Raw genomic sequence first — 11,619 nt, 5'->3', positions numbered from 1 at the left:
TGCAGGGAACGGAGTCGAGCTTCAGACCACAAATGGCAGTATGAGCCAGGCAGGAGGCGGGAGGGAGTCGGCTCCAGCAGCAGGGATGCCCACCCCCCCAGGGATGCCCATGTTCCCCGGGAGTCCCCATCCCAACCCCAGGGTTGCCCACGGCCTCCCAGGGGTCTCCCTCCCCCCTAGGGATGCCTACCCTTCCCCACTCCACCCCAGCAGGCCACTGCACCAATAACATACAGCAAATTTATGAAAAAAATATTTTATTCCAAAACACTGTTTACACAAAAGTGTGGTCTTGTACAAAGTACAAAAGAATCCTTCTCATCATCCCTACCTCTCTTCAGAGAAGTCTGAAACTGAGACACCCACTGCATGAGGCCACCTCTCCCCCACCTCCCAGCAGGGAGCGGGAGCAGCTTTTGCCTGTCTTTTGTTGTTTTTTTCCAGAAAGGGAGAAGATGAACTCTGCAAGCCCCAGCTTCCCCCCACCCCCAGTTCATTCACCACGTTACAGACCCAGCTTTTCTCCCTTCCTCTAAGCAAGGTTACAGACAGACGGGCAAGGAAAGGAGGCCCGGGCTGACAGGGGAGAGGATGTTGGTGGGACATGGGCCACGACATCACAGACTCGAACCTCCCCTCCCCGCTCAAGGATGAGAGGCCAAGTCAGAGTAGCTTGGGAGCCCTGACCCACATGGGCCCAGCGCCCCTGTGTTAGGGACACGCCACAGCCCAGATGAGCTCTCAGAGAAGTCACAGGGTCTGGAGCCCGTGTTCACTGAAGTCTAAAGCATTATTCAAAAGCAAACCCCGATGTCCCTCCTGAGGGGACAATGACACCAACGGGGGCATGAGGACGGCTGCGTGGACAGAGACATGCACACACAGACACAGATGCAACACAGACACAGATGTGTACACACGTACATGGACACAAGACATGCACACACACGCACGTTTGGGGAGGGTGAAGCATCTCACTCAAGGGGGTCCTTAGCTTACGGCGGTTTCCTCCTCCCTTCCCTTCTGGAACGATCATTCAAGTAGCTGCTGAGCGGAGAGAGCGCGCAGGAGGAATAGGTTTGCCTGCAGAGTGCCGGCAGTGACCATGGCAGAGACAGATCCGAGGCCTCTTGGATGCTGTGACCCCCGAGGCCACGATGCTGCAGCCACACACCCAGTGCAGGCGAGGCAGGTGCATGTGCACACACACAACACACACACACATATGCATGCACGCCCTGGTACACGGGCAGGCTGCAAGGGCGTCAGAATGTGCAGCGATGCTAAAGCCACAAGGAGCCCGAGGTCTCCACGCTGAATTCCCGTTTCCAGAGAGAAGCCTGGGACGCAGTACTCATGGGAGGGAGCCCCTGGCGGAGGTGAAGAGCGCCGCGGCTGGGGGGGACAGGCGGGGGTCCAGGCTGTCCATCGGCCGGCGCAGGAGTTCCTCCACATGCCGTGCCACGTCCATGGTCTCATCCAGGTCGAATTCCCCATCCTGGTCGAGGGCGGGGTCAGGGCTGGCACAGAGAGAGCGAGGTCAGGGGGAGCGGGCATGGCTCACCACTCCAGGTCCCCAGGGGACAGCCCCCGGCCTGTGCCCCACTTCAGACATTTTCCTTTTTTTTTTGAGTAAGAGTCTCACTCTGTTGCCCAGGCTGGAGTGCAATGGCACAATCATGGCCACTGCAGCCTAGACCTGCTGGGCTCAGACAATCCTTTTGCTTCAGCCTTCCCAGTACCTGCAACTACAGGCACGTGCCACCACACCCGGCTAATTTTTTGTAGAGATGAAGTCTTGCCAAATTGCCCAGGCTGGTCTCGAACCCCTGGGCTCAGGCAATCCTCTTGCTTCTGTCTTCCAAAGTGCTGGGATGATAGTCATCAGCCACTATGCCCAGTTTTGGCCGGACCCTCCTGCTCCGACCTCAAGCTGGGCAGTAGTCGCTGGCTCCTGGGGAGACACCCACTCCACTTGTACCCCTTGTGGCCTTGTGGAATGATCTTAGGGAGTTCACGTCCCGCTCCTTGTCCTCATCTGAAAAACCAGGTGGCTGCCTGGATGAGCTGCCCACCTGCAGGACTCTTCAGTGAAACTACACGAACCACATTCTCGGAGCACCAACAATGGGCCCAGCCCTTTTTTGTTTTTTTGAGTTGGGGTCTCACTGTGTCGCCCCAGCTGGAGTGCAGAGGCACATTCATGGCTACTGCAGCCTCGACCTCCTGGGCTCAAGCAATCCTCCTGCATGTATCTTCCAAGTAGCTGGGACTACAGGCCTGCACCACCATGCCTGGATAATTTTGATTTTTTGCCAAGCCTTTGAACCACATCAGTTTTCAGAGCCTCCTGTAAGCCAGGTTTCCATTTTTAGTTTTTCTTTTTTTCTTTCCAAGTTTTTCTGACACTTGGCCACGTTAGGAAGTTCGTCGTGGGCCACCTGGCTGGTCGGTGGTGGGGTCAGATTGGAATCTGGGTCTTTGTGACTCTCAAGCCTGGGGTGGCCCCATTGTAACTTGTTGCCTCCCAGACGCCCACACATCCAGCCAGGACACCACCAGCGAGGAGGGGAATTAACTTTCCACCCTGTCCCCCTGGATTCTTAAGAGCAGCCAGCCATGGCTACTACCCTGTGCGAAGCCCTCACGACAGCCACCCTGTCAACGCCTTGCCTGCACTGCCTCATGGAATCCTCACCCCCGTCTTGAGGCAGATGGTCTTGCCCCCTTGACAGGTGAGGAAACAGCGTCAGAGAGGCTCAGACACTCCCAAGGCCACACAGCTAGTCAGTGTGAGAGTGGAACAGCTAGCTTCAAAACGCTCCGTGTGTCTTCCTGGTTGATCTTGCTTTCCCTGTACCAGGGCCTCGCCAGGGCCGGTGGCCTCAGACCTGGAGGAGCACCGCGCACCCCCCCAGCCCCCCAGAAGCCCAGCCTGGGATGCTGTTCCGGGTTCCTTCCCCACAGCCCGCGAGAGAACACCACCTACTTCTGGGGGTACATGTTATAGTGAGCCTGGGGGCACACAGCCGGGGAGGGCGCCTGGTCCACGTACGTGGCGCTGGCCCCAGCATCTGCAGATGCGCTCACAAACCTGCGGGAGGAAGAGGATGGGGCTGAGGCCAGAGAGGCTGGGGCGACTGGCTTGGGAGGGGCTCGGGAGCATCTTTGTGTCTTTCTTGGGGTGCAGAAGGACAAAGCGCCCCACTCAACCCTAGGGCTCCAGTCGCAGGAGCGGGGTCCTGAGTACAGGCCACAGCATGGCCGAGTCCAGATCCCTCCCCAGGGCTGAGGCAGGTTCCCCGGAGTCCCAGGAATGGGAGTGGTGGCCGTGTCTGGGAAGGAGGCCAGAGCCATCTAGACACTTACTCAGGGACCACTTGCTTGATCTGTGGCTTTACGTATCCGTCGCCTGCTTTGGCTGCCAAGGGGAGAAGGGTGGTGAGAACCGACGCCTCTGGGAACCGCCGCATGGGTGGAAGCCCCCCACCCCATGCAGTCTGCCTCCTGCCACACACCTGGGGGCCCCGGCAGGGATGAGATTTCCCAGGACTCCCAACAAACACCTGTGAAAGGCCCCAGCCTAAGGGCCACTGAGACCCCTGACCTCAACCCCATCCCCGCTCCTGGTTCCATCTCCGGCCACCTGCTTTGCCTTCCCTGCCCCCTTCCCAGCCAGAGAAACAGAATCAACCAGAGAAGCCAAGCCAACCAGTGGGTCTGGGACAGGCTGAAGCGGGGAAGCCCAGCCCTTTTGCTTCCTGCACCCACTGGGGAAGGTGTGAGGGCGAGGAGAGGGGAAGGCTAAGTAGAGCCCTCTGGGAGCCTGATGGCCCCGGCCTCTCCCGTGGCACGGCCTCCAAGGGTGCAGAAGTGAGACCATGTGGCCGCCACGCTATTGAGAAGAGAGCTGGGCCGGGTTTCACTTTCCCTCTCAGCGGGAGCCCTGAAATCCCCTCCACCATCCTGTGGGCCACAACCCACAGGGGAAGCGGCCCCTGGGCTCTTCCAGGGGAGTCCTCGCTATGGGGCCACGAAGAGCCCGGGAATGGCAGGCATCAGGGCCCTGGGACCGGACGCACCAAGCACAGGAGTGTAGTACTTGGAGAAGACCTCGTCCTTGGGGCGATCGGGAAACACGTAGATGAGATAGCTCAGGTCGCCCAGCCGGTCGGCCAGGGACCTGATGGAGAAGTCCCGCGTGGTGAATGGCTTCAGGTTCCACAGGTTGCGGTCGGCTGTGGGAGGACACCTCATTCCATGAGCTGCCACCAGCAGGAGATGGAGCCTGGGAGGCTCCAGGGCAGGTGGGCAGAGAAATCGGGGCTTTTATGCAACCCCAACCTGAGTGCTCCTGGGAGAGGGTCGGAAGCCCGCCAGAATGTTCTACCCAGCAAGTCGGGCAGGCAGACGCCCACGAGGCTGGGTCACAGAAGTGGTCAGAGGACCATCCACGTGGCTGGTGATTTTAGATTCTCCCAGATGTAAAATGGTAGGAGAGTACGTTTCCCAGCAACCCCCCCCACACACGCACACTGAGTTCGGCTCCCAGCCCTCCCAGCGGGGACCCTCCATCCAAAGACGCAGGCCTGATGACGGAGCGGGGCAAGGAGATGGGCGGCAGGGCCCCGGGGCTGGCGGGGCGGGGCGGTGAGACGGGCACTCACGGGAGTCAAACTTCCAGGCAATGGTGATGCCCCCGATTTCGGAGTCACTAAAGCGTAACAAGAAGGTCCCATCGGGCTTGTTGATGAGCAGGTCATGGGCTTGTTGCTTATTCACAAAACCTAGGATGGCCCTGGGTGGGGGGAACGTCGAGTGTCACGGCTGGGCCTGCTGCCACCGTCCCCGGAGCCTGAGGCCGACCTCCCGGCTCAGCCCCCAGCCCCGCTCCTTACCCATCATTCCAGTGGGGCTTGTGGTGTTTCTTCAGAACCTCCATCACCCCATCGAACCACTGCCAGAAGGTGTAGTTCCAGCCCGGAAGGTTCTCCTGGGAGGAGACCCCCCAAGTCAGGACTGGGGCCCCAGGTCTGTCAGAGCCCTCTTGTCTCCACCCAGCCCTCGGCCAAGTCCTGACCCCACCTGTCCCACGTTCAGCAGACCACACAGCGCTACAACCCGTCCCTGGGGACCCAGAGAGTAAATTCGCCCCCTGCTCCTCGTCCCTGGGGACCCAGTTGTTCTTATGGTGGGTGAGGTGGGAGGATAGAGAGTAAGCCAGCCTGGACGGGACCTCCAAAGTCATTCCTGCCCCAGCCCCTCGTTTTAAAGATGGGAAACCAGCTCATGCCTGTCATCCAGCACTTTGGGAGGCAGAGGCGAGAGGACTGCCTGAGCCCAGGGGTTTGAAATCAGCCTGGGCAACGTGGCGCAAGTCAAAAAAATTAGCCGGGCATGGTGGCACACACTTGTAGTTCCAGCTATTTGGAAGGCTGGTGAGAGGATTGTAGTTCCAGCTATTTGGAAGGCTGGTGAGAGGATTGCCTGAGCCCAGGGTTCAAGATCAGCCTGGGCAACTTGGTGAGACCTCATCTCTACAATAAAAAATTAGCCGGGCATGGTGGCATGTGCCTGTAGTTCCAGCTCTTGGCAGGCTGAGGCGGAAGGATCACCTGAACCCAGCAGGTCGAGGCTGCAGTGGCTGTGAGTGTGCCACTGCATTCCAGTCTGGGGTCCGAGTGAGACTCCGACTCAAAATAAAATAAAGATGGGAAACTGAGGCCCAGAAATGGAAGGGGCCTAGCAAGTTAGCAAACCAATCTAGGACTCGGACCCCACGATCCCAGGCCCCAGCTCCAGGGTCTTCTGCTGTCCTGCCTGGTTCTCACAGACAAGCACAATTCTTGCAGACCCTGTCTGCGCTTCTTGGGGAGAGGCGCCGCCATCTCTCCTGGCTGCAAGAGGGGGTGACTGGGAAAGGGGTGGGCTGCTAGCCCCTGGCGGTGGCCTGTCTGTGGGACAGGGTTGGGATGGGCGGGGGCCAGGCGGGCGTGGGCCTCACCCTGTTGAACTGGGCCCAGGACACGGACATGCCGCTGTAGTCCTCCAGGTGGCCGCCGCTGCCGTTGAACAGCTTCTGTGCCAGGAACACGAGGTTCTCCTGGGTCAGGCCGCGGCTGCTCTGCACTTCGGCCTTGAACTTCATGTTGAGCGCTTCGCACAGCTGCGGCCACCGCACTTTGTCAGGCACGGCAAACGGCACCCTGCCCTGCAAGGGCGAGGAGGGGGTGGGAAGGCAGACTGAGAGCGCCGGACATACCCACACACTCACACGAGATATACAGATGCCAAGAGACAGAGAGGTCCAGAAAGGTGACACACACAGGGAAAAGAAAGGCAAGAGCAGGGGGAAAGGAGGGGTCAGCAGGGGTGGAGGACAGAGACCGGGGGCCCAAGTCAGCCACCAAAGGAGGGGCCGAGACCAAGGCCAAACACCAAGCTCAGAGCCCAGGCCAGACACGGCCCTGAGGACATGCCAAAAGCCGAGCATCCAGCATGGCGGCCCTGCCAGCCTCACCTCAACTCAATGTGGTCCTGGGGTGAAGAAGGCCACTCAGCAGGGGCCCAAGGACTGGGGTTGACCCCGAGGAAAGACCTAGGGTGGGAGGGGGCAAGGCGGGGGTCCCAGGGGACTCACCGGCTCGGCAAAGGCATTGTCCCAAAGCACAGTGGCAGTGGCATTGTGGTCCTGGCTGCCATGGACGATGACAACCACCGGTAGGGACAGAGTCTACGGGAGCCAAAGGAATGATGGCTGAGGGCCCATGCCACTGCATGGATTAGGCAGGATGCCCACCCTCATGCCTCCCCCACGGCTCCAGCCATGAGCCCCTCCCCCAACACCTTAGAGCAAGCAAACAAAAACAAGTAGCAATCTATTTCTTCTTAGCGTGCTGCCTACATTGTGTGGGATAACTCGGTCAGGGTTTCGCTCTGTCCCCCAGGCTGGAGTGCAGTGGCAGGACCATGGTTCACCACAGCCTCAACCTCCTGGGTTCATAGGATCCTTCTGTCTCAGCCTCCCAAGTAGCTGGGACTACAGGCGTGTACCCCCATGCCTGGCTAATTTTTTAAAAATTATTTGTAGAGATAGGGGTCTTGCTCTGTTGCCCAGGCTGGTCTCAAACTCCTGGCCTCAAGTGATCCTCCAACCTCAGCCTTCCAAAGAACTGGGATGACAGGTGTGAGCCACTGTGTCAGCCAAAGTAGGTTTTCTGAGAGCGTCACAGGGTAACTCGCCAAGACTTGTGTGAGGATTGAGCCGTCTGGCTTTCCCAGACCAGACAGGTGGCTCCAGGCAGCTCCCTCTGCCTCCTGGGTGACCTGTGGGCCTCACCTTCACCTGAAACACGAGCTCATTGCTGCCAACACTGAACTGAGATTCAAACAGAACCGTGAACTTCTCCTCTGTCACAGACTCTGCGCCCCGCCGATCAGCACGCTTGATCCTCTTCAGGGACTGCAGGGCGGGAGGTCGGGGGGGACAGGGAGATGGCGGGTGGTTACAAGGACTCGGTCTGGGCAGCCCTTCCCCCCGAGGGCCGGCCCGCCCTCACCATGTTCCTGAAGTGGGCGCTGAGGGTGCCTGTGGCCTGGTGATATTCCATCACGCAGCAATTGTTCAGAATCTCACCGCTGCTCTCACTGCAAAGATGGGGTACCCCAGCTCCACATGGGCCCCGGGCGGGGAGAAGGGCCCAGCCACACCTGGGACTGGGTCTTCACTCCGGACAGCCCCGCCAGCAGCCCCTGCCCCAAACCCTCAAGGGCATTCTCGGTATCTCTCTGGATTACTAACGTTTCCATCAACCTGAGAGTACCCAAGGCCCAGGTCCAGCAGTGGGGTCTGGGTCTGTCATTAGGTTAGAAATTCCTTGGGCACCAAAACTGTTGGTGGGGGAGCATCTTTTTTTTAACTGGAGTCTCACTCTGCCACGCAGGCTGGAGCGCAATGGCACAATCACGGAACTCCCAGGTTCAGGTGATCCTCCCATCTCAGCCTCCCAAGAAGCTGGGACTACAGGGGTACACCACTACACTTGGCTAATTTTTGCTTTTTAAGATCTTTTAAAAAATTTTTTATAGAGAAGAGGTCTTGCTATGTTGCCTATGCTGGTCTTGAACTCCTGGGCTCAAGTGATCCTCCCGCCTCAGCCTCACAAAGTGCTGGGATTATAGGTGTGAGCCACCGAGCCCAGCCTCAACTTCTTATAATGGGTTTATGGGATGTAACTACATCCAGGAACAGACAAGTGATCAAGGGAGACATGGACATGTCTGCATGCTGGAACAAAAGGACAAAAGAAAGGCACAGGACTGTCACGGGCCACACAGGAGCCGGCTGACAACAGACACCGTCAGCCACAACCGCCACACCTGAGCCTGGAGAGGAGGAGAGGCAGGAGGGGAAGGGGCGGGGCAATTACTTGCGGGTGTTCTCGTTCTTGAGCAGGGACTTGGCCTGCTGCTCGCTGATGATGGTGGCCTTCACCTGCGGGGGGTTCATGTGCACGTTCAGCTTCCCGCCCACCAGCAGGCGCACGGTGGCCGCAAACTTGGTCTGGGTCTTCAGGACCTGAGGGGGCTGCTTCTCGATGATGAACGTGCTGCGGGGACAGAGGGACCAGACAGGCCTGAGATGCTGCTCGGGGAGGGCTCCGGGTCCCTGGGGCAGAGAGGCTGCCTCCCACAGGCCCAGCAGGGGAGGGAGAGTCTGGGCATGGCCTCCAACCCAGGAAGCCATGAAAGTCGGGGAGATGCTGGGGAAGGAGAGTGGATACAGCAGCTGGCCTGGCTGAGGGCACCAGGGCAGCTCTTGCAGTGTGTGACAAAGCCTGGCTCAGGGCGGTCCAGCGGCCCCAGCACCTGGACGGGGCCTGAGGCAAAGATATGAGGGCAGACGCAGAACTCCAAAACACTCGCTCCTCCCAGGTGCCCACTATGTCGAGCTGCCCCACCCCCTGGGTGTGGCCAGGGCAGCGGTCACCTGGTCACCAGGGCGGAAATGATGTCCGTGATAGTGGCGTTGACCTCAGCCAGCATCTCCTCCACGGGGCCGGGGATGGGCAGCTGCTGGCACAGGTGCTCAGCCCTGCGGATCTGCTGCCGGTTCTGCCAGATGATCTCAGCCAGCTTCTCGCACCTGCGGGGCCCAGGGACCAGGAGGACGACGACTTCCCACACCCCAGGCCAGAGCCTAACCCCAAGACCAGCTCCGCCTGCCCCCAGCAAGGCCTCGCCAGGCAAGGCTCTGGGCTTGCCCATCTCCGTCCTGGGGCAGAGCTGAGGTGCCACCTCCCAGAAGCACAGGGACACACATGGGGGACCCCGACTCAGGCCCAGCCAGCCCGGGTGTCACTTGCACATCTGGGCCCCGCCCCATTCCCCGGATAGTGACTCCCTTCCTGGGGGAGGTGGCCGTGCTGGGGACCGCAGTCTGAACCAGGACCAGGCCCACTGGTGACACAAGAGCTGGGCCAGGATGGAAAGCAGGGACTTGGCCTACTGCTCGCCGATGATGGTGGCTTTCACCTACGGGGAGGGGGTTCATGTGCACGTTCAGTTCCCACCGCCCGCGCCTTACCAGGACTGCAGCACGTCCAGGCTACCCTCGGGGGGCCCGCCATTCCCCGCCAGCTGCTGCCGCCGCTTCCACTGGATCAGCTCGTCATCCAGGATGATGGTCTGCTGCTTCCGTAGCAGCTGCAGGGTCTTCTGGTGCTTCTCAGCCAGCTCCTGAGGGCGGCGGGAGGGTGGACCTGCTGGGCTCCAGCAACACCCGCAGGGCGGGTTGGCTGCACCCTCTCCCAGGGGCTCAGCCTCACTTCCTGCCCAGGAAAGAAGCCTCTGCCTCCTGCCTCCCGGGGGCCTGTCTGGTCCCTGCTCCATCCCTCCCCTGGCCCCAGGACTCAGGGAGTGGCTCACGCCTGGGGTGAGGACCCGGGACCCCACTCACCACGCGGTACTGCTGCAGCGTCTGGGCCTCGCGCTGCAGCCAGGCCTCCAGGGCCACCTGCTTCTGCTGCAGGGCCGGCTCCCGGCTCAGGCGCTCCTGGGGGCTCAGCTGGGACACCTGATCCAACTGAGCTAGAGGGGACAGGGCACCATGACTGTTACCTCCCAGTGCCCAGCAGGTGGCCCAGAGTAGCCACCCACCGTGCTGGGCAAGACCTCAGGGAGAGACACCCTGCCAAGGGCATGTTGGGGCTCTATCAGCCCAGGGTCAAGGCGAATGGGCACCCCAGAAGGTAGCCTCTGGGCCCTGCTCACCAGGCCCTGCTTCCAAGTGTCCGCTTGGGGAAGACGGGTACTCGGTGCAGCTGAGAAGCCCGGCCTCTGTCTCCTGCCATCAGCCCCCACGGGGTGCCAGCACCCCCCTCAGTCCTGCAGGAAGCCAGGCTGCCCGGGGTAGAAGTGTGCCACGACCTTTACTAGCTGGTGAACCTGGGCAGGTCACTGTACTCTCCTGTGCCTTGGTTTCCCCACGTGTAAGATGGGAGAATCCTGGTACCCGCCTGGGTGGGTTTCTGAACAGTGTAAACACATGACGACATGGAAAATGCTCAGGAAGTGCCTGGCATGGGTAAGCTCTGTGAGGATGGGTCCTTAAAGGGGCACAGGATAGGAACAAAGGGTGACAGGAACGAGCTGCTGTCGGCCCCTCCCTCCCACAGCAGGGCCTCAGGAGCCTGTCGTGTTCATCCAGGTTGGGTCGTGGAAGCCCAGCCGACCAGCCGGGGGGACAGACAGACAGGAAAGACAGGGTCCCGGGCCCACTGGGGACACGGAACTGGCGAGACTGTTGTGGGAGGGAAGGCCGCTGCTCGCCACAGCAGCTCAGGAATCACGCCTTCGCAAGGCCGGGGTGAGTGGGCCTCCCTGCCTTTCCCAGCTCCCAACACCTAAAAAACAGGGAAGGGGGGCAACCCTTTGGGTCCCCTCCCACAGTGGGAGCTTTTCTGTCTTCTCAATAAATCCCGCTTAAAAAAACAACAAAAAAAAACCTAGAAGGGGAGGGACACTGGGACGACTGGGTCCAGAGCCCACCAGAGAAGTCAGGCATCTCCACAGGCACAGCCACCTGCAGACCCCACGATGACCAGCCCCGTGTGCCAGTTGATCCCTCCTTCCGGCACCTTCCCACACCCTGGGCCCAGCTCAGGCTGGGTCAGGAGGGCGTGCACACCAGCATGTCTCAGTCGAGTTCCTGGCTGGCTCCTGAGGTCACATCCGCCTCGTCCTACCCCATGGAATGCACACACTGGGACAGACAAAAGCCACTCCAGATGGCCAGGAAAAACACCGAACCAGGACTGAGAATGACGCCTCCAACCTCGTCACAGGGGGCCGAGCAGGAAGAGTGTCTTCCAGGATGGAACTGACCAGAGGGCTCTGCATGGCCACCCCGGGGGCCCTGGCCACCCACTGGAAGGGCAGGGATGAGACCCGCACCTGGCCCAGCCTCCCTGGGCCAGGGCCCGCCAGGTCGCTCCCGGAAACGTGCAGGAGCTTCTGAGAAGACCAAGAGGGCACGAGGCAGCTGCCCTGCTCCAGCGGGGGAGCTGAGCCCGCCCCGCACACCCAGACCCGCATCTTTGCTTCTCAGGGTGCTGCGAG

At 60.3% G+C, this 11,619-nt stretch overlaps 1 protein-coding gene across 1 annotated transcript in view; it reads right to left on the bottom strand.

Annotated features, from left to right (window-relative positions):
* Positions 1-1,169: 1,169 nt before the first annotated feature.
* The window catches only part of LOC103277170 (signal transducer and activator of transcription 5A), a 24,262-nt gene continuing 13,812 nt past the window's right edge, over positions 1,170-11,619 (bottom strand). Inside the window, exons 4-16 of the mRNA XM_021707314.1 lie at positions 9,587-9,738; positions 8,990-9,145; positions 8,430-8,609; positions 7,560-7,647; positions 7,340-7,462; positions 6,641-6,733; positions 6,005-6,211; positions 4,899-4,993; positions 4,668-4,798; positions 4,083-4,238; positions 3,370-3,421; positions 2,990-3,094; positions 1,170-1,520 (exon numbers count right to left, since the gene is read on the bottom strand). Of these exons, the coding sequence (XP_021562989.1) occupies positions 1,355-1,520; positions 2,990-3,094; positions 3,370-3,421; positions 4,083-4,238; positions 4,668-4,798; positions 4,899-4,993; positions 6,005-6,211; positions 6,641-6,733; positions 7,340-7,462; positions 7,560-7,647; positions 8,430-8,609; positions 8,990-9,145; positions 9,587-9,738 (1,704 nt within the window). The 3' untranslated portion in view covers positions 1,170-1,354. The remainder of the gene's footprint in view (positions 1,521-2,989; positions 3,095-3,369; positions 3,422-4,082; positions 4,239-4,667; positions 4,799-4,898; positions 4,994-6,004; positions 6,212-6,640; positions 6,734-7,339; positions 7,463-7,559; positions 7,648-8,429; positions 8,610-8,989; positions 9,146-9,586; positions 9,739-11,619) is intronic.

The sequence above is a fragment of the Carlito syrichta genome, unplaced genomic scaffold (genome assembly GCF_000164805.1).
Source record: "Carlito syrichta isolate Samal-C Ts95f unplaced genomic scaffold, Tarsius_syrichta-2.0.1 Scaffold316495, whole genome shotgun sequence".
Classification (NCBI taxonomy): domain Eukaryota; kingdom Metazoa; phylum Chordata; class Mammalia; order Primates; family Tarsiidae; genus Carlito; species Carlito syrichta.
The sequence above is the reverse complement of the archived record's forward strand: the minus strand, read 5'-3'. Positions and strand labels throughout refer to the sequence as shown.